Below are 22,195 nucleotides of genomic sequence, written 5' to 3'. Positions count from 1 at the left end.
AAAGCAGCAGTCTTTTAACCAAAGAAATAACTGTGAGCGTTTCCCTCAAGTCCTGTTACACCCCAACCGTGTGTGTGTTGTGGCATCCAGGGGCCAAATCAACCCGTGGCATGAGTGAGTCTGGCTCTGGAAATGGGCCAAGAACTAAGCATTTGCTCCTATAAATTAACATCTTTGGTTCAGTGACAAAATCCTCTTTCTATCGTGTCAGTAAAAGGGTAATAACGTTAGTTATAGGAGAGAGGAAAAACAGATCACTGCCAGCAGAAGGGAGCTGAAATTCATGCAAACTTTGAAAAATATAGTTGCTTAGAAACAATTGTGCCTGTATGTCTTGTGATGTTTTTCTTCCTCTGGTTTTCATTAATCCAAAATAATTTTCTTTACCTCTCTTCTGTGTGCAAGAAAGTTACAGCATCCCTGGTGATGGTCCTGGCTCCACATCTGGTTTCCGGTGACTTGGGAAAATCCCAACCCTTTCCCTGTGCCTCAGTTCTTACACTCTAAAACAATGCTCGTGTCCAAGACATCTTCTGCCACAGTGTTTGGGTCTCCTGAGGAAAAGTGCTACATAAAAAAGAGGTCCTTGGCAAGTAAAATAAGGTTTGGATGAGTTTCCATCTTTGAAGAGTTTCAGGCCTGTGAAGCCAAAAATTAGTTTGTTTTCCTATTAGCTTTGCTTGTCAGTTGCCATTTAACCCTCTGCTTTTTCTAATGGAGTAGAAAAAAAAAGTCATCACACCATGAGTAAGCATGTCTTTTTTCCTACTCAATTATGTCTCATTAGTCAATACAAGTAACTCCATTTAACTGCCTTGGGAACAATTTCTGCATCTATTGAGCTGGCCTACAGTAAGTCTTGTGGTTTCCTGTTGGCCTTGGAAAATGAGCACACTTCATTATGTAGAATGGTTTACTTCACCTCATTATTTTTTCATAATCTTATTGTGCTTCCCTTTTAACAGTGACAAGGAGGAGAAAAAAAGCAAATAAACAAGCAAAAGTCCTTTTGGGTCCAGAACTTTATCCGCTTTCTTTTGGAAACTGCAGATATATGTCAATTATGTTGAGTTAATTGCCCACTCCATAAGGTTTTTTGGGAAAAGTCGAGTGAGTTTTAAGACAAGAAAAGCTCTTTCATAACCCTGCTAGCTGAGGCCTTTAAAAGTCTTCTTCACAAATCAGTCCAGAGCTAACCGGTCAAGCCCAAGTTAAGCTGAAAAGACTTTGTGTCTCCGATCCCTGTGCTTCCTCATTATATGTTTCTCTTCACTAGTGAAACAATTTCTAGACAAAGCCCAACAACAGTGGTCCTGGGCTCACGAATGCTGTGCCTCACTTCTTCGGTGTCTTGGCGATGATCGCCATCTGCTCCTCTGTCTTTATCCCCCTCTACTCCAATCCCTGATCCTCTTTATGGCACTCTTCTTATTTATCCTAATGTCCCCTAACAAATCCAGGCGAGTCATTGCACTTGGTCAAGACCGTGCTTTAATCTTCCTTCGTATCCCTGATGTAAAGAGCTGTAATGGTGCTGGTGTGTCATGCTGCGGATGCTGTAAGGACAACGAGCATTTAACTGCTGCTTTAGCAGTCTGGATATCAGCCCCATGCTACGTTGGGCATTAATTCTGCTGATGACTGGCACCCGAAGCTTCAGAAGAAAGAGAAAACCTCTACGTTTTGCCTGTTGTGTGAAGCTCTGGGCTCGTTCTTCATCGCCGGAGGAGAGGAGGATTGGTGTGGTGGAGGAGGCGTGGTTGGGTAGCTCAAGCTCAGCAGCCAGCCTGAAAATCAGCTCCTTGGTCAGACGCAGTGGGGCTGCACAGGAGCTTTACTGCACTCGAACGCTGGCCCGTGTCCCTGCAGGGGTGAACCCAGTCCAAACTTCGGGTGACGTGTCCTGGGGGACCCAGCGCTTTACAGCAAGTTGAACAAGCGCTGGCTTCTGTGCCACCAAGTCAGTAACCTCATATAAATATACACTTTATCTTGCTCTCCACAGAAGGGACAGTAACATCCAATATAGTGAGATAAGTGTGACTCAGGGCTTTAGTTCACCTCTGGTTTTATGAGTTTTTAATTTGTTTTACAATGTTTTTTTAATTTCCAAGGCATTAAAAGCCAGGCAGAACACCCCAGCTCTCACAAAATTAAGCTTAACAGTTCACGGGTGAGCCAAACGTATCCAAACAGACCCACAATCATCCCGGATTTGCTTCTCCTTTGGGGTTTTCCAAAGAAAAGGTCATACCCCGGGGTGTGCCTATTTCTGCAGAGCCACATGTGGATTCCCCCCTCGGCAGAACCACAGCTGGCAGCTCCGACTCTGCCTCTCACCAGCCCTGCCTCACCCTCACATTTTTCCCATGTCTTGTCCTCACTTTCACATAATTTCTGACAATGATCCAGCCAAAATAACCAGATGAAGGCTCCGCTCGCATCACAGAGAAACTGAGTGAAAACGGGGTTTCAGCCAAGTTGGTTGATGCCTTCCCTCTTCATTTCCCTCCTGGAGCTGGTCCTCTCTTCTTCAGCACGCTTCTTTAGATTTCCCTTCTTACTTGAGAGCAACTGCCCCACAGCACCCCCAAGTCCAAACCCACATGTTTCATTGCCTTTACTCTGAACCCAGCAGCCCAAGGCTAGTCTGAGCATGCTCCATCACATGGGTCACCCTGCAATTCCCATGTCCCGGCTGTGGTGTCCATTTCTGTTCACATTCTCACCAGGATAAACATTTGGCGATGCTCAGACTCTGCGGATCAACAGCAGCGGTTGGCAGTAGACCATCCAGACTTGGAAAAATCAGGATGTTTCACCTTCCGCTATTGGCAAATAGGGCTGGATATAGGGAGTCCCGCTTTCCTTCACCAGGATGACCCCCAGGGAGTGCAAACAAGCCTATTAACCTCCCAGAAGTGAGAGCTGCCTCCTGTGACTGGAATAAAACTGGGGACTGCTGGAAGGGTTAATGCATTTCCATACGTGAAGCCCTCTGAAATCCTCAGATGAAAGGGTCTTTACAAGTGCAAAGCACTATTATTTCTCTGGCATCTGAGAAGTGACTTGTGCAGGAGTTGCTGTGAGATTTCCAGCTAGGAAGTTCTGAGAAAGCTTTCATCTGAATGGAAAAAGGAAAAAAAAAAAAAATGAAATCCATAAACAGACTCTGGAGCTGATGTAGGTGTGTGAAACTCCGCGTAGCTCAGTGGAGCTGTCCCTCCTTGCGTCATGCCAGAATGTGACCCCAAATGAGTGATGGCACCATAGTGAGCAGCAAGAATTGAACTATTCAGTCGTTGGTGTCTGCTGTCAGAGGTGGCATTGTGCTTTCCATAATCTCTCATGTCGGGTCCCTGCCTCAGTGTTGTGCCAGAGAGGTATGCAGGGAGTTGAGCCTGCTGCTCTTTTCCCGTCACCTTCGTTTCGAGTCCAACGAAGAGGCTGAGACTGAGGTCCTGCTCCTCTGCTGCCCTGTCTCCTTGCCGAGGATGGAGAATTGCACTGAAGGCATTTTTAAGACACGCAAATGGCACTGCTGTAATGATAATACTACAGTAGTGTCACCTTAAGTGACAAATGGTTGGAAAAGCATTTGTAGCTCCGCTGGTCGCCCCTTGGCTGCATCACAAGTCATCCCATTAGACCCATGCCTGCTGCTTGTTCTCTCCTCCGAAAAGCCCTTTCCCTGGCTCCTGCGTTTTGCAGGCAGGCCCTGTTTCCCATCAAGCTGCCAAGATATATTTTAAGAACGATCCTACACTTCCAAGTTTAGCCTGTCAGAGCATCCGCTGATGGGAATGATGGCGATTGCTGGACATCTTGCAGGATCCCAGGACAAGGCTGCTTCACCAAAGGCTCCGAATCACAGTGATAGGATCACAGAGTTGCCAAGCTCTGGATGAAATCAGGGTCAATGCTCGGAAGCGTACAGTTGCTTGCCTGGAAGAGCAACACCAAGAAAAGCACCTGGGGGGGTGGGTTGCACGTAGGTAAGTGGAATCACGCACAGTTGCTTGAGGACATGGCATGTGGCATAGCTGATAGAGACCAGCCCCTGATGACTGCAGGAGAGAGGAGCTGAGCTGCAATGCTGGCTTACGTTTGCCCGAGTGCTTTCTGTTTAATGCTCCTCGTGTGGTTCAGGGTTGCACAGAGACATCCCAGCCAGGGACAGGGTGTTTGTCAGTGGAGAACATGGGAGCAAGAAGAGAGCCCTTGCCCATCTGTATGAGACAGGAAGACGTAAACGGAGAAATGGGGAGGCTGCGCGCAGATTCAGCACCCTTGTGGTCAGCAGTTTGAATCTCCATGATCCATTTGCAGCTTCTCTGTCAGGCCCAGCTTCTGCTCAGGCCCCCAGGGAGAGGTTAGCCTGGCCCGGGCTTTGCACAGACCCTTGCACTAGCCAAGAGGAGCTACCGCTGTGGCTGCATCGATCCTCCCGGGGAGACCGGTGCCCCGGCTGCAGCAGAGCCGACACGACACAAATGCATTCTCCCTGCTCATGGAAACTGCTCAAGCTGGCCTTGTGAAAGGGGGAGCAGGCGTGCCAAGCCACTGAGCTCAAAATCTTGTGAACGCTTCAGCTGAAGGCAGGCTGAGGACATAAAAAAAAATTGTGCTGAACTCATAAAACAGCTAATGCCGATAAAAACCAGGCCCAGGAGAGCGTGGGGGAGCTGCAGAGCAGCCATGGGTCAGCCCGGGAGCGGCTGCGTCGCGGGGGCCAGCCGTCACCGTCACCGTGCCCACCACATGGTTTTGGAGGGAAGGGCGGTACCAGCATTACCGATGATGGGTACAGAGGCCTTGTACGTCTCCTCAGAGGGAAACTTGTTGACAAAACCATTTCTCCCAGCTGTGGAAGTGGTTTAAACAAGAACTAGCAGAAAAGAGGCAAGATTTTACTTATGTTTAACACTGTGCCTGCCTTGCTGACCCCTTACAATCACTCCAGGCAGCTGGAAAGATCGGCTAACACAAGCAGCACGGGAGGAGGATGACACGAAGCCTGCCAGTGCAGGCAGCGGGGACCGCTTGCCATACCATTGCTATTGATCGCTTGGAAATCAGGGGCACTCAGAAAGATCTCTGCTTTGAACAAACACTGCAGCGGGGGGGAGGAAGAAAAAAGCCTCTGGGGAGGCCAGGACTCCACGGCACAGACCGTTCTTTCTTTACTGGACTTTTCTCTGCCCCTGACATGATAAACAATCCTTTTGTGTGAGATATAAACAACGCCAGGTTGCTGGCGGAGAACAAAGGCTGCGATTCAGTGCCGGGATCAGCTGAACGCCGCGCATGATGGGCCCCGTGCCTGGGGGTTTGCCACTGACCGCCACCGGCCCCGACAGCCCCTGAACCCCGACTGCCACCGTTGCACCGGCCCGGGGGGCTCTTTCCCCATTTTTCTCAAGGGAAATGCGTTTATGCAGTGGAAGGGCTGAGCGGGAAATGGACCAGAGCGGCAAATATACTTGATGGGCAGTTCCCGGTTGGAAGTTCTGCAGGGGTTTCCTGGCATGTCCGGACACCCCGAGGCAGAGCTGGTGGCATCATGAGTCTCCCCGTGCTGGCCACCGACACCTCTGGCTTGGCTTCACGAGGACGCGTCCTCCTGGCTCTGAGCAATAACCCGAGCAGCAGCACCGGGGCACGTTTTCATCGTGCTTCGCCTGCAGCCATGGGCGCCCACAGCACAGGGAATGCCAAGCACTTGGCCGGGTGGACGCCCCGTCCCGCCAGGCCCCGATGCCGACCAGCCCGCTCGGCATCGTGTTCCCCACAGCACCCACTGTGGGGCAGGAGGGAGCGAATGCGTTTCTTTCCCCAGGGGGGCAGGGGGGGCACGGTGGGGCCGCTCTGCCCTGTGGCTTTTCCTGGTGGTAAAGGCAATTCCCAGCGGGAACTGGCTTTGAGGGATAGGGGACCTTCCCCATGGCCTCCTGGATTCTGGGGGTTCGGGCACCACACAGGGGGTTCAGGCCCCACAGAGGGTCCCAGGCCCCGCGGGGCGGGTACCTGCCCCCGGCGGTGTTACAGCCCCGCCGCAGGGGGTCGCTCTTCCCCCCCCCCCCCCAACCCCGTCCCCGCGCAGGCGCCGTTGAGCCGCCGGGGCGAAAGGGGTGGGGTGGGGAGGAAAGGAAGGGGGCGGAGCCACCTCGGCGCGGCCATTGGCTCGACCCAGCCCGGCGGGGCGGGGCGGCCGCGTGCGCCCGCCAAAGCGTTCCGGGCGGGAACGGGGGCGGCGCGGCGTTCCGGGCGGCGGCGGCGGCTCGCGCTCCCCTCCTCCCCCCTCCCGCCCCTCCGGGAGCGCGGCCTCGGCCTCGGCCTCGGCGGCGGCCGGGTCCGGTCCCGGTCCGCCATGGAGCCGCGTACAGGTAACACCCTCTTCCCACCCCTCCCTCCTCCCCCGGCCCGGTGAGGTCCAGCTCGCTCTCGGGAAAGTTTTCGGTGGGGCCGGGTCTGGGGCGGCGGCGGCCTCGGGACTCCCGGGAGCGGCAGCGGGTCCCGTTGGGGTCAGGGCGCTGCCTCAGGGAACGGCGGGGGACCCCGGGGCGCCCACGGGTCACGCCTGGGCCCGGGGCCGACGGGGTCAGGGGGTCGTGCCCAGGTATCGCCCGCTCCCGGTGGCGACCGGGCCCCGGGGGTGGTGGTGGCGGTGGTGGCGGTGGGAGGGTGGGGGTCCCGGGGCCGCGCTCAGTGCACGGCAGAGCTCCCGCTGCAGCCCCGGTCACGCCCGCAGGCCCAGGAGGGAGGCGGTGGTTACCGGGGGCCGCCGTGGCCTCTTCCCCCACCCCCCCGCCGCTGTTCCCCCCCCCCGGTTCTCCCCCGGTGAAGACCCTTCGGGCAGCGGCTCCAGCCCCTCGAAGGTTCCTTCCACTGAAACGGTTTGGCAGAGCTGAGGGGTCAGTGCCTTCGGGGGTCACGGGGTCAATCTCGACGATTTCAGCTCGACCCCAATCCCTGGGGAACGGGGAGGACAACGATCCCAGCTTCCCAACAGGAACGATGGCTGGAGCAACCGCCGTCGAGCTGGAACGGCAGCCACAGGTCACCAGAACCGGGCATCAACTAAAACGGGGCGTAGGAATGGGCAAGGTGGGCGCCGGGTTAGTGAAACGTTCCCGTTTGTGGTGATTTTTGGACTAAATCATCGTAATCTGGTTATTTTTCCTTCGGCGTGGAGCAAATAGGATTGGCGTCGGCAACCTGGGAATACCTATGGCTTTTCAGTCCCGTGTTTCGTGTTCAAACCGGAGAGAACTTTGCTGCCAGCATCCATCCTCATGCCGAGGGGTTTCGCCTCAGTGAAAAGCTGTTGTTGGTTTTTTTTGTGTGCCTGTTTCACAGCGCTGGGCATTGGGGCGAAGATCTGTGCGTAACTGCCAAGGCTGTACTCGGATTCGGGTCGCTCAGCCGTGCCGCAGCGAGACATGAGCTTAAAAACAACTCCCAAGAGTTTACCCGTCTTGATCTCAGGAGGAAAGGGAGTTTCTCATCTGGCTAATTACAGGTTGCCTCGCTGCCGAGCCGTGGACTCCGTATGCTTTCCTTGTGGGCGAGGAGGCTGGCGGTGACTCACTGGCTCGAGCATCTCTGACAATCCCATGCTTAAGGGAAATGTCTTTGCACCAACGCCGTGTCGTGGGAGTCGCTTACGCAAGGAGCGTGGTAACGGGCCGGATCCTCCCAGGAGGTGGCAATGGCTCCTCACTACACCGGGGAGAGTGTGGCTCGTGGCTTACCCATCTGTAAAATGGGCTAACACCAGCATGGTGCTGCATACGTGATAATTAGTTACTGTGATGTGCTTGAGGCATGTGCGGAGGGGAGACGATTTTCAACTTTGACTTGCAGGGCTAAAAAAGATGTTCTTGTCAGCTTAAGTCGCATAGCCAGAAAAGCCAAACCTGGTGGCTGGAATCCCCTGCATCGGATTGCCAACAATGTCAGATTTCTTCTTCCTGACCCTGCCACGTGTTTCTAGTCCTCGGCGAAGACTGATTGCAGTCGCTGCCGTTCACACGCCACAGCTGGACATTCTGGTTTGGGTTTGGGTTCACTTTCAGCTGTGCCTTGCATGGAGCTCGGCTATTCCTGACCCTGGAAGAGCTGAGCTCTTCTATACGCTGCAATATAAAGAGTGTGCAAACTCCTATTGCAAGAGGAGAGCGGGCTGGTTGGTTGGAGCTTAAAGCATCGTGGCAGTTTTTTCTCTGGCAGTTCTTTTCTTCATAGTGTTTAAAATAAAATTTAAAAAAAAAGCCTTGCGGTGCTAATTGTGAGACTTGGGTTAATAGTTTCAGTAGAACGAAAGCTGCTGTTTAAAGAAGGTGTAAAAGGAAAATAGAACGATTGGCGCAATGACCTGTGGCATCGCAGCTTTAACCTGTACGGAGCAGGGACTGCCTGCACCAAGCTCCTTTCTGCTCACTGCGAGTCATTACCCTGGTGTAGAGAGAAAACCATTCTTTTCCCAGGAAATACATTTTCCGCCAAGAATATCCCTTGTATTGGTGAAGCCGCTGCACAGTGGCTTGAGTGGCGTGTGCCTGCGCTGTGTCATTTTTTGGGGAAACGTGATGTTTAAACTACTTGAACATGCGCTTTTGCTTGCTAAAGAAATAAGCTTAGAGAGGGGAGATGGTGCAGCAGCTCACGGCTTTTACGTTTGATGCATCTGGAAGGGATGTCTGTTGAGATATTCGTTACGAGCACGCGACTCAGAAGAGCCTGCTTAGGGAGCCAGGCTTCCTCCAAGCACAGCTCTAGACGGGAAACACTTGTCAGCTCTCAGCATGTGAGTGGTGGGTATTAAGTGTGCAAATCCCTGCCAGAGTAGAGGAAGGCAGGGGATGCGAAGAGGAGTTGTGCGCCCAAATACTTACGAAGATCAGGACCGTGGTCTTTCTAGTGCCTCAATTTTTGGTGGTATAGTTTTCTGCTGAGAGTTTACCATGTTTCTGGTGAGTCTCTGCCGCTCCATGCTGTGCAGTTGCAGCAGGATGCGACTTTCCTCTCCGTGGCAGCGCTGGAAGGGATGCTCTCTCGCCCCGTATCTCAACAAGTGCGTTGGCTCTGACAGTGCTTTAGTTAAACTGTAAACCCATCTCTTCAAATGACAGAAAAATAGATTTACACAGCTGGAAGAGGGCTGGATCAAAATACTATGGGGAGAAAATGATGCAAAATCAGTGGCAAAATCTGCCATGGCCTGATTTGCCATGATTACGAGCATCCCATGGGAGGCTGGCGAGGACAGCAAGTGCTGGGCTCTCTTGCAGAACCAGGGTTTGCACTGGAAATAGTAGTGGCCTGGTTTAAGCAGGTGAATTTGTCTCAAACTGAATTTCCTTGCGTGTAGCTGCTGAGAAAACTGTGTTTATTTTAGATACGTGCCTTGTAGTTGGCTAAAATGGGAAGAGAGCCTAATATGGGTCGTTATATAATTACTATAATTCTTAGGAGTATAACCCTGCTCCTAGGAACGCTATGAGAGGGGGTGCTGCTGGGCTTGTCAAACGATTTAATGGCTTTATCAAGCATAAGGAAGGATGATTTTTAGGAAACTGCTTTGTGTGGTCATTTCTTCACCTCCTGTTCCTGCCGCTGCCATCCCTCATCCTAACGAGGTAGTTAACGCAGCCCCGTGAAGTGTGATGCGTTTCTGGCCAAACTAATTCTACGCTGCCATGGGATCCTCGCCATCAGCTCTTGTTTACCCCAAATGCGGTTACGCTTTTGCTCCCGGGTGCTGCTTCTGCGCCGGCTGGCCTGGGGTCTCATCCCCGCTGGACCAAGCATCCTCTCCAGCGGGCAGCCTTTGGAGATGAAAAGTTGATGCTTAAGTGGAAGCAAGGACTTTGTGAAAATTAGATTGTGCATGCTCATCCTTGCAAAGTATTGGACTGCAATGACAATGCTTTTTTTTTTTTAATGCAATACGTGATCTGTGTTAGGGTTTGAGCTGTTGTTTAGCCTTCAGGACCTAACAGAAAGTTAGGGTTTGTAATTTATTCTGAAAAGCGCAAATGCTCTCCGAAGAGGAATTGATAAGTCAGAGTGATGATGGTGTGGGTAGAGCCTTAATAAAGCTGCTGCATTTGTGTTGGAGACTTTTCTGGCTTTTATACGGCTTGGAGGCTTCATTCCTGTGCAGCTGCTGACGTGTTCTTCAACCCAAGTTTTAGAATAATGCAAGTGTTGAAATTAGCATGGTTGTATTTAGAGCAAAGGGAAGCAGGCGGTCGTAGCTCTGGAAAATAGGGTGAAGTTTTTATTTCAAAACGGTTAAGCATATGGAAACCGTCACGTTTTTATAAACTTTCACTGTGACTCTTGCTTAACTGCTGCTTTTCTCATGCTCTGACTCTTGAGCAACAGCGTATTTTTAAGAACGTCTTTTCCCTGCTGGAAAACCTCCATTTGTGGGGACAGCGTGCTGTCCTGAAGCAGCCGGGATTGTGCCAAAAATCTGCAGGAGGCTTCCGAGGCTAAGGTTTCACAAGACGGTAAGTCTTGTTGAAGAGCTACTCTACGAAGCACGAGATGCTGTAGCCCTGTGACCTCAGGGCTACATTCAGCCTGACCGTGGGCTGCCCGTCGCATCTATGAACAAATATTCCACTTTTTGCCTTGCCGACTGGTTTCTTCTTTTTGCATCCACAGCGCCCTTTCTTTGGGCTGAAGGAGTTGGCAAGCTCACAGGTTTTCTTCCACCTTCCTTTTCACCAGGAATAACTATTTTGCTGGCCTTTGGTAACGGCGGTTTGATGATCTGCCAGTTTGATTTTTGCCCGCGATAAAGTGAGAGCTGCGCAGTCCTTATCCAGTCTCGTACAGCACCTAGTCAGAGCTTAGCGACTATAATAAAGGTATTGGGTCAGGTCAGGTTCAGCATGGCATCGCTAATCCCAGCTCTGTGTTTCAGCTGTTCTTGCGTGCGTTAGGTAACCTGCCAGCGTCAGGTCAGGTATGCAGGCTGGGACGGAGGCAGCGTCCCGCCATTGTGGGAAGGAGGAGAAAGCGAGGAACCTCCCTCAAGGACCTTCAGATCTTGCTCATTTGGAGCTGAGCCATGTGAGTAGCTTATTTTGCTTGTAGCTATTCTGATAAGGCTCGTTAAGTAAAGAGCAGGGCTTGGTCAGCAAAGGTGTGGGGCTGCTTACAGCACTGAAGTCTCGGCTCTGGGTTGAATGTGGACCTTTCGTTGGGGCAAGGTTTGCATTTAGGTCTACAGGGAGAGCAAGCCAGCCCCGTTTCCCTCCATGTCAGCCGTTCAGTACTGCTAATTGCAGGTTTTCAGGTGGATTTTTGGTTTAGGAGTTCAGTAGGTTTCAGCCTGCTGCCTCGCTCGTGGGAGCTTACTTCTGGTGGAGCTTTGCAAAGCAAAGTGGGTGACTGACAGTGGGGGGCAAAAAGCTTCTGGCTGGGTCTGGCAGAACTAGATCTCTCGGGGATTTTTGGCACCTCCTGCCTTGGTTCTCATCCGAAGGTACCTGAGAGCTTTGGAGGGTCCAGCTTGGAGCTCCTCTGGTCCTTTCTGCTGCCCAGAAGGCTGGGATGTGCTGGAGGTTCCTGGCAAAGGTTGTGCACTGACTTTGTGCTGCTGGGACCAAAGGCCTGGTGTCCTGGCTCGGGTTCCTGCCCTTGTCAAAAAAAAAAAAAAAAAAAAGTCACGTGGTGAATCTAGGGAAGAGACGTCATAGTTTTATGCTCCTAGAATATTTCTGGAAATACCTTTTTAAATGTAGCAAAGGCTGTCTACAATACAGGAGTTCCAGATCATGTTTAATGCTTAGGTTTGACATTAGCCCTTAAAAATATGTTTGGTTGATTGTTTTTCTTTTTTGGAAGTACATGTTCTCAACATGATTGAAAAATCAAGAAAATAAGAAAATTAAAGCCCCTCAAAACTATGATCCTGGAACTAATAGTCCATCTTTCCTGTTCTGCGGGTTGTATTAGCTTCCAGTGAAATGCTTATTTAGTTAAGGGTTCTTGATCGTTTTGTTTGGGTTTTTTTCCCCATTGTGCCCTGGAAAGCCCAAGTGATGAAGCTGAGGTATATTTAATTATTTTACCTTGCTTCTTTTTTATTTCTTCCCTTGGTCTCTTTTAATTTGCCTGATTGAGTTAGGGCAGGGAGTGCAGTCCTGCTGTTTCTGCACACTGCCATTGGGGACCAGGATGCTCTATGCCTCTCCACATTTGCTTCTGGTGAGGTTGTACCAAAACCTAGCAAATGAATTTTGGTGTTGTGTTATCCTGCAGAGAGGATGTGGGAAGCGAGGAAGCTGCGAGTCGCTTTGCTTCTGACTGTATTTTTTCTGACTTTACTCTTGGTTTAGATGGGCATTTGGTATTAAGTGTTTTAATTTCTGTTATGAAGGTTTTGCAGACTTGCGTAGAGGTTAACTAAACATGTGGGTTTTTTCCTTGCTGGCCCTTTCTGAAGGGCAGAGGCACAAACGGACAGGTTCTCATCGCCTGTCATTTTGCCACCTGGAAGGATGAAGGTCTGAATTAGCGATAGGCGGAGGCATCCTTACGGCACTTTGGGATGCCTGGCTTTCACTCTCTGTTTTCATGGGTGTGGTGACCAAGCAAGAAATACTGTTTGTGTAAGGATCGAGCTTATTACAGTTCAGAGCTAGGTGTGACTCACGGCTTGGTGTAATCTCCCCACTGCATTGCTCCATCGGAAGCATTGCTGTGCTCAGGCCCTCGTGCAAGCTGGGGAGGAAGAGCGTGCTGATGTCGTGCTAAAAATCCTGGGCAGAAGTAGCAGAGAAGCCCCCAGGTAATGGAATAAAATCCTGTGTGTCATCTGTGGGTGGGGAGCTAGCGAAATTTGGAGTGTTGTGGCATAAGACTCTGTTGCGGGTGTTTTCTTGTGCATTAAAACCACTGATGGCATGAACTTGTCACGTGGATTGGTTGGCTTCTGCTCTCAAAGACCCCCAGGATGGTCTAGCCTGGTCCCGCCTGGTCTGCCCTTTCTTCGTCGTGCTCCTCGTTAGCAAATGTAACACCAGCTCAAAGGCTGCCTGCTGCCCCCATACTGTGACGTTGGCATGCCCAAATCTTAAGAAAAGAGATTTTTTAGTAACTAGGCTGGGAAACACACCTACCCAGCCCAAAACTCTGTTTAAAATCAGAATATATGCGGTGCGAAGGGAATATTTAAATGCGCTTGAAGATGAAAGTCCTCTTCAGTTGCTGGTGTCTTTTATGATGTTGACTTGAAAGCTAGAGTTTAAAAACGGGAGAGGTTGCAAATGGGCTTTTGACGCAGAAGGAAACGTTTTCCTTGGGCTGAAACTGTAAAGCTTCCTAATATAGTTTTGGTTGCTGTGTCCTCCTGCCTTGAATGAGCAGGAAACAGATGCCCAGGGGCTGAAGGAGGACACCTGCTTTGGGCTTTTGTTTTAGTTGAAGATCAAGACACACTTAAGGCACCTCCAAGAGCCTGGTCCTGCACTGAAGGCCTGAGCTTCGCCTCTGGTTCTTAATGCAGCTGGGACTTGGGGGTTTGTCAGTGCAGCACCTGCGTGTCTCTTGCCAGGCAGCTTTTTTGAGACTGGCAAAAAAAAAAAAACAACAAGAAAAACCAAAACCCAAGTTTCGTTTCTTTTTCTATTCAACCTGCTTTTGTGCCAGAACTGAAGATTTCACGCTGTGTTGCTGGTTTTGATAAGATTGGCTTTCAGAAACCAAGGCGATCTTACTGTAAAAGCAAGCAGAATGATGAAGGCTCCTAAATATTTGTAATCCAGAAGGCTCTTATCGGAGGTGTTGAGTGTATGGTTGTAAACTTGCATTTTCTGTGCTTTCCTCTTGTATTTGCACACAACTGATAACGCAGCTGGTGTGGCGAGGTGCCAAGCAGAAACATGGGAAGAGTTTTTTGGAAGCAGAACTTGGTACGTCACCATGACTGGGAGGGTTAGTCCGGTGTTGAGTCCGGTATGAAACCTTGTTTTGTTTGCAAAAAAGGTTTTCTCATAGGGGAGTCATCCCCTTTGTTAGGGGATGCTGATGGCTTGCTCCCTGTGAGGCTCATGGAGGACCACACTCTGCAAGTATGACAGCGTGTTTGGCCGTGACAGCAAAACGGGGTGAAGTGTTTCCAGCAGCAATGAACTCAGTCGTCTTTTCTGGACAGGACAATAAAAAAAAACCCAAAACAAAAAAAAAAACCAAACCCAGTGAATCAGCCTGAAACCATTTGCTGGCAGTTCTGCAAAACACCTCTGGGTCTGGTATGGCACCATGCCGCTCCTTCCTGAAATCCCTATGCATGGCAGGAGAGGGGCTGGGAGCTCATGAGCTGTTCCTCTTCTCCTTGCTCGTGTTGATTTAAGCAACACCCTGTGGCTTTTACATTCTTAGAAACATCTCAAGGTGGGGAGTAATTTGTTAATAACCTTTCAGCTTTGTCTTGAGGCTGTGTTATTCAAGCCCAATGCAGTCAGAAAGGTGTTACACCTTGAGTTCATGTGAATATTTAAAAATCAAGAGGATAAGAGCAATTAAAACTGAATTAATTGGCCTTTGGAGTTGTGATCAACTAATTCTGTTGGACTTAAATTCAGGCTTACTTAGGAGCTTGTCCGCATGGAGGAGCGGGATGCCCTTGCTGCTCGCTTCGTGCAGGCTGGGCTGGGAGTTCAGTCTGTGACCGGCTGCGCGGGTAAAGGCTTTGCCCTGGTGCCAGAGGTTGTTATTCCCGCAGATCTCCCTGGAGAGCAGTTGGTTCGAGCCAACAGCAGCCATGGGTGTTTAAATCATGTTAATTAGCAGTTAATTAGCAGCCCCAGTTGCTCTCCCTGCAGGTGAGGGGGGGGGCTCCTTGTGCCACTGGCCCTGATAACTGACGCGGGGGATGGTGACTTATTGCAGAGACTGATCAGAGCAGCAGCAGTGACCACCAACCAGATGATTTGGGGGCAGAAGGAGCTCCCATCACCTCAGGCCACCCTGGCACCCTTCACCGATGCACCCAGTGTGTCTCTAGAGGGTGTTAGTGCTGAGCAGTTCTTGCCTTGTAAACTCCCGTCTTAGCATGGAGAAATCGCTGCAGGCAGCAGTACATCCACACCTTTCCACCTGACCCAATCAGGTCGTAAATAGCTTTTATAAGCTTTGGTAGCAGAGATAGAGCGGAGGAGGCTCTTTGGTCCTGTAGCTGGCGGTCAGTCATGCAAGAATCTGCTCCTTTGCATAACAAGGTTATTATTTATTAGATTTGAGTCTTGTGCCCTTTTGCAGGTGAATGTTTAAAATACTGGCCAGGATCTTGGTCTCTGGCTGCGAGGTGAGTGCACTTGCTGTTTTTCTGGGGTTTTCCCCAAGATTATTTATGAAATGTCCGATGATGGCCTGGCTGGGACGTAGAAACTCTTCCCAGGCTTGTGTTTTTGCTGCCTAGCGCTTGTCTGTCTCCTGCCTCTGAAACAAGCTTGTGAATCCTTCCAGTGTCTCATAAGGGTGAGGCTTAATTAAGCTTTTTATAGCATTTTACAAGCATTAGCTAACTAAATATTGTGACATCCCTGTGGGGTAGGTGTTTTTTCACTTATCCTAATAAAGCCGTTTCTATCTGCGTGGGCGCTCGGAGAATTGCGTTGGGAGGGAGATGCTTCTGAAATGAGATTCCTGATGATGCCCCATTGTTGAGGGCAACCCGTGCCTGACGTTACACTTAGCTGCTCTAAAAAAAAATGGATTCCGAGAGGTTTGAGAGTGCTAACGTTATCCCGTGCCTGTGCGACGCATCCAATGGAAGTGTAAGATGGTGTCATAAAGAGAGTCCTGGAGATATGAGCATCCTTTAAAAAGCGTGGCTTTTAGGACAGCTGAGGTTGCAGAGGTGCTGAAGATGCTGCTGGGGCCCTGCTGATAGCGATGTCTGGAGCTCATATTTAAAATGTGTGTGTTCCTTTAGGAAAAGGAGAATGGAAAGTAGAGTGAACGTGGGTTCCATGTGAACTGTGCTGAGCTTTTCCCTTATTTCTTATCTTTATGGCACTTGGCAAGAGATTGGGGGCATACGAAAGGGGCACAGGTGCTGGTGCTTGGGATGAGGGAGGAGAAACGTCAATCTTCTGAAAACCCAATTTTATCTGGACAGTGATACAGCAAATTCTGGGGAAAAACATAATGCTGAGAGATGCCAGTGTTTGCCTCGAACAGAGGGGTTGTTTTTAACCAGGAGGCAAGAAGCGAGCAGCACGACTCCTGCTCTGGTCCCTCGTGTTTCGCCCGCATAGTTCAGCGCTTGCATCACGGCAGAAGAGGCGTTGGGCTCGGAGGATTCCTGACAGTCTAGGACATTGTGGTTTCTAAAACAAGGAGCCACGCACGGTTCAAAGACAATATTGACACCATTGTCAGCTCCGGGGCTTGGTCGGTACGTACTTGGTGGAAGTCTCTGTCTGAGCCCCCGGTGCTGCCACTGACACCAGGACAAGGTTTGTTTTTTCTTGAGCTTTTCCTCTTTTGACTCTTCTACCTTCTTTGTCTTGTTCTGTTTGTATTTTAAATTTAGCTTCCTTGCACTGCCTTTTGCTTTGGTTTTGAGGTTTTTTTCCCCAGGGATTTGCCATTTTTTCACCAAAGCACACTGAGACCTCTGGGAAGCTGCGTGCTCTAGCAAAATCCATCAGCGAAAGAGGGGCTAATAAACTCTTACGGTTTCAGAAAGTTTGACCAAAAGTAGTTGGGATGAAAGTCTTCCGTGAATTTAATGCTCTGCAGTTTCTAGTGGAGGGAAGTTTCTTGTAGGAGGCTGCGATGAGATGGATAATCCTCATCTGTGGTGTTTCGTTGAAGCATTCAACCTCCCACCAGCTTGAAGGCTTCACCGTGAGATCTGAGCAGATGCGAACCACGGGAGAGAAATGTAAAATATATAAGGAGATAACGAAGTTGCAGAACAGCTCTGAAGGGGAGCAAGCTGGATGTAACTGAGCTGCTATGCAGAGAAGATTAGGATTACAAATAAGGACCTGAAGCCTGAAACCCCACATTCTGCAGTGACCAAACCAGCGCTTCAGTCAAATCGTTTATTCCCTTGAAAGTGATTTTTTTTTTTCCATGTTTTAAGGTAGAGCTGAACAGGAGGGAGAGTGGGGAAAAAATGTGCTGTGCCCCTCGGTCTTGCTTCTCCTGTTTGTTTGCAGGGAGATGGCTGAAATGGCATAACTTCTGTCCATCGGAAATCGGGAGATGTGGCTGGGTATGTATTTTGCGGCACCCGCCCTCCCCCCCCCCCCCCCCAAATATGCTGGGTGCCGCATAAACACCCACTACTGTGCTTTCGCTCAACGCCATCTGTGCCAAATAGTTTTACTGATGGGGTGCAAATAACAATGTGCAATTGTACGCTTCCCAGCAGTGCGGCTATTCAAACAGGAATCTTCCCAGATTTCACTGTGAAGGAGGCACTCGTTTTCCCCAGTCATCTGTTCTCATCCTCTGTGCAAATTTTTGGGAAACCTTATTCACATGAGGCCAAACTGAGATGTAAATGTTCCAGATTTACAGAGCAGAGCTGCCTTTGCATCCCCAGCTCCTGAGGCGTGATATCAATATTGCATTTTGCAAATAAAGGTGTTTTGATATTTTTTGGGGGGTGTTTGTTGGTGGGGGTTTTTTCCCTCCAAGTTTTGAAAACCTCACTGAGGGAAGCGTGACAGTTCCCCTGTGAATTTTTTCTTAGGTGAAATATTGAGTATATACTGCCAAGATACCCCAGCTATATCTCCTTTGGGGTTGCTCATCATAGACCATGGCTTCAGTCCTGGAAAAGCCATTTACAAAGCATTTACCCCACGGTGCCTGTGTGAGCAGCAGTTGTGATTTGGGCTGTGGTGTAGCATTAGTGCCAAAAGCAGCAAGAAAGTCTTGATTTTAGCCAAAAAAATGATGGGAAGGTAATGATAGGACCTTATCACACCAGGAGGATGGCTGCCAAGTGTTCCTGCCCGCTGTTTTGAAGCTCTGAAGAGCATGTTTTAATTTGGAGTCGATAACAAAGCCTCGCCGATCCTGGTCTGCACGAGCCAGCTGTCACCTCTCCTTAAGTTCAGAGCTTGTTATGCTCCATGCTGTTGTTTTCCCTCTCTCAAATCAAGGTTTTTGTTATCTGAAGAGCTCGGAGATGTGTTTTCTCAACTCCTTTTTGTACCTGAAAATGCAATTAAGGAAAACACGCCGGTTTTCCAAAACCTTCCATTAGTGGCTACAGCTCTGCAGCCCAGTGGGGGAATTAAAAGAGAAAAGCTTCGAGGGATGTGCAAGACTTGAAGATATCTCAGAGGAGCTTGGGGAGTGTCTGCTAAGAGGGAAATTAAAGGAATTTAGGGATAGTGGCATCTTCCAAAGCACGCTTTGTTGGTGTTTCTGGGTGCTTCCCTCCCGTAGCCAGGCAGTGTGCAGGGAATTGTGCTAATTAAAGTCTTTGCAAATTAAGGCAATTGGGGTTTGGCTCTTCACTAGTGGAAAGAGGGAAATTTTGACACTGTCCTTTCTGTGCAAGGGCAGTGGATTGCAGCAGGAGGCAGGACTTGAAATTCAGCTGTTACTTTGCACACAATCTTAAACAGCAAAAGCTTTGGGTGTACAGAGCATTACGTTTGCTTTTTTTTCCCCTTGGAATAGCTTAAAATGTAAATATTTAGAAAGTAGCATTTCCTTGTTAAGTACTGATTATTAAGTATTTCTCAGATAGCTTAAAAGAAATGGGCTGTATGATAACAGAAAAAACCTGTAACATGGGATACAATGGCTTTCTTCAGTATTTCAGATTTGTGACAAAGCTATGTGATAAATATCTGATAAACCACTTTGCTAAAGATGCAAATTCATCCCCAAAATACGGAAAACGTGAAAGGCAGGGCTTTGCATCCATGTCAGATGCCCTGGGGCTGTTTGTCCAGTATCTTCAGGCAACTTGTTTTCTTCGTCCTGTTGCCCTTTTTATCTCATTCTGATTAAATACTGGAGGAAAACTGGCACTCTCGGCTTTTTTGGGTGAAGTTCATGTGATGGCGATGCTGGCTGCCACGCAGACTTTGGCTGTAGAGGAGAGGCTGGATTGTTGGGGAAGATTAAGTCATGGCTATTCACCATTTAATTTGTTTAATTCCTGCTAGTGTGTCCTGCAAATAACTGTTGGTATTGCAGAGATCGTAGAAACAACTGGTTTTTAGTCCTAAGTATGTTTTCTTTAGCATATTTCTATTTGCAATGTAATGGGAAAGCTCACTTATGGATTATATCCAGCATTGGAAGCAGTTGTGATAGCATTGTACCTGCACATGTATATATGTATCCTTATGGGGGGTATTTGGGCATGCTTGACAGCTATAGCCTTTGCTGGATAATATATTTGTGGTTGCAAATCTCTTTGGGCTTGGATTTCCTACCTGTTATGGAGGGAGGGATGAGGATAGCACGTTTCCCTTGCATGGGAAAGATAATAATAAATAACAACCAAACCGAGAGGGAGAGGATGTTCCTTCACATGAACCCCGGCAATAAATCTCTCTTAACAGTTCATCGCCGTGTCGTCGGGCCCGGAGTTTTCCATCTGTGTTTTGCCTGACATTTTTGAGCGCGAGGGAGTTTGCTCAGTAACTGCAAATGCCATCAGTTAGCGGGTGTGGGTTGTGCTGCTGCTCTTTTCCTCCCAAAAAGCCACGCTTTGCTGCGTATGCTTATTTATTTATTTATTTTTAAATGCCAATCCCACCAGAAGGAAGTTCTCTTTTATTGCAGTGAGTTTTCATTTAGAAACTGTTCACTGTTTCTATAGCTCTCGCCAGTGGTTAGAGGATACAAACGTGGGGCTTCTAATTAGGGGTGTTCCCTACGTCGTTGATGGGGCAAGAGCAAGAATCGGCTGCCAAATTTTGCCATCTGAATACGCTTGGTTTTAGGATTGCCTTCAGCTGACAATAGCCCTGAGGTTGCTGCGGTGATAAAAGAATATTAAGTAGTTTTTCTGTTTGCACAAAGTTAATAAGTATATGATTAGCAAGCATGGAAGATAATAAGAATGGTATTTAACCAACAAAGCCAGGAAATTCCAGATTAAAGCGTGGATGTTTAACTTTCTGCTCTTGGGGTTTGGGAGTTGCGTGCCATTAGGGAGTTTTGCCCATCTTTAGGAGTAATCCTGAAAAGAGATATTTGTAAGGCACCAGGGAGTTTTGTTCATCTTTAGGAATAATTCTGAAAAGAGACTTTTTTGCAAGGCACCAGGAAAACAAACGGGTTTGTTCGCCTTTCACGTAACACTGAGATTTCCTCTCGATACGGCAACACCTCCCTCAACCAGCCTTACGGAATTTTTCCCCTCTTCCTTATGTGCCAAATTTTCAGCTCAGGGTGAATTTTTTTTCCAGCAGTTTCTGTTCCTTGACAGTAGAATTTTTATCATAACCCTTTAACTGCAAAAAAAAAATCCCGTGGAGCTTTTTGCCTGGTCCAAACTCCTGCAGATGTGCACTGCTCTCCATTTCTGCCTCGAGGAATGCGGAAAATCAGGATTTGAATGCACAGCAAGAGCACACACCTTTCTGAATCTTAGGACCTGCTAAAACTGAAGATTTACGTAATGTACCTTTGGACGGGGCTCATTTTGTTCCCTTCTGGGAAGGAGATCCTGACTGGTGCATTTATTTTTTTTCTGCAAGAAGAGGAATTGGCTTTTTTTTTTTTGCCTGAAAGGGGCTTTTTGTTTTGTTTTGCATAAGCAACATCTACTAATTACAGCGTTTTGCTCTTGCTTTTATTTCCCTTGCGCACAACCAGAGTGCTTGGAGGAGGACTGCCTGCCCCGGGGAGGGCAGGGATGCTGAGCTCTCTGCAAGTATAGAAGAGAAACTTTTTGCTTGCTTGCTGCTACCAAATAAACTCATTTATTCTCCTGGCTACTTGGCCATGATTTTGGAAGGAAAAGCTCCACCACCTTTGAAATGAGAATTGGGGTTTTTTTCCTGGATTTGCTGAGCCCTTGGTATGCCTATTGTTAGCAGAGTTGTTACAGCCTGGAGTTGTTACAGTGTGCGGGGAGAAAGCAGCAAAATTTGTATTTTTTTCTCCCAATTATCAATTAGTTCAATATCAGTCCCAAAGCATAATTAATTGGGGGGGGGGGGGGATGTATTTTCCCCCTGAGGCACCTGCCATCGGATAGTTCCTGGCCAGCTCAGAGGCTGCCTGGCCTGGCTAATTATTTTATACTTTGTAATGCGAGCCACGTGCGTTGTTGGTCTTGTTCCTAGATTGATGCAGAGGTGCTGATCCAAGCACCGCAGACCCCAGCTGCTGGGAGGAATCCATGAGCGCATGACCTCGGCTATGGACATCGTCCTGTCGGATTTTGTTCGCTCAACGGGGGCAGAGCCGGGACTAGCCAGAGACCTGCTCGAAGGTAAATAAAATTGGAAATAAAAGAAGGGAAGAGCCAGGCAATGGCTGACGGGGAGCTGGTTGGAAAACAGGGGTTGCAAGAGGAGCAGGGAGCTGCCAGCCAGACCCCTGGGGCTGGTGGTTGGCGAGTGTGATGCTGGAGATACTAAAATGGTGCCGTTGGCAGCATGGCTGGTGAAATTCTGCCTTGGTTTCTTGTTATGCGTCCATCAGGTAATGAATTTCAAACGTTGGGAAGGAGAACGCGTCAACCAGGAGTGTGGTTTCCCTTCCTTCGTCCTCTCTGTTCATGCGAGTTGTTTGCTGCCAGCAGCAAAACTTTAGGGGTTTTTTTTCTATATAGCAGTGATGCCTTCAGAAGGGTCAAAGGAGTAGCACTGGGTGAAGGCTGCCTGCATTTTGAGAGCAATATAGGGGTAATTATATAGACAAAACCGTGCCGTTACTGGTATATCTTGTTCTGCTTGTGAACGTGGTTTGATTATGCCGATATAAATTGCTGTTTTGTCGGTGCCGGTGACCTCTCCTGGCAGAGCATCCCCTTAGAGCCCCATTTACACCCAGCGTGGGAGGCTCCTACTGAACAGGATCAGTTGGTTTAAGGTGATGGAGATGCTTAGGATGCTCAGGAATTGAATGCAAGCATCGTCTGCATTCAGTCAGTTTGCTTTTAAATGGGCAAGCCAGCCCTCGACAGCCTTGGCCTGCTGGGCTGGCAGCTTTCCAGCACTCTACCTATTTT

General features: G+C 49.0%; 1 protein-coding gene across 9 annotated transcripts in view; it reads left to right on the top strand.

Annotated features, from left to right (window-relative positions):
• The first annotated feature begins 6,262 nt into the window (after positions 1 to 6,262).
• Positions 6,263 to 22,195, top strand: part of OTUD7B (OTU deubiquitinase 7B) — a 38,267-nt gene continuing 22,334 nt past the window's right edge. For 2 of the 9 annotated variants that reach the window (XR_007506702.1, XM_049805585.1), the window contains exons 1-2: positions 14,056 to 17,251; positions 21,306 to 21,454. Coding sequence is in view for 7 of the 9 variants with exons in the window: in XM_049805585.1 (XP_049661542.1) it covers positions 21,370 to 21,454 (85 nt within the window). In the remaining 2 variants the exon portion in view is untranslated. Of the gene's footprint in view, positions 6,387 to 6,815; positions 7,108 to 11,071; positions 11,089 to 12,689; positions 12,812 to 14,055; positions 17,252 to 21,305; positions 21,455 to 21,796; positions 21,870 to 22,195 lie in introns of those variants that run through there. The other 7 variants (XM_049805586.1, XM_049805588.1, XM_049805589.1 and 4 more) reach the window with 7 other exon arrangements.

Source organism: Accipiter gentilis, chromosome 7, assembly GCF_929443795.1.
Source record: "Accipiter gentilis chromosome 7, bAccGen1.1, whole genome shotgun sequence".
In the NCBI taxonomy this organism is placed as follows: domain Eukaryota; kingdom Metazoa; phylum Chordata; class Aves; order Accipitriformes; family Accipitridae; genus Astur; species Astur gentilis.
Note: the sequence above shows the minus strand (reverse complement) of the source record. Positions and strands in the feature narration are given on the sequence as shown.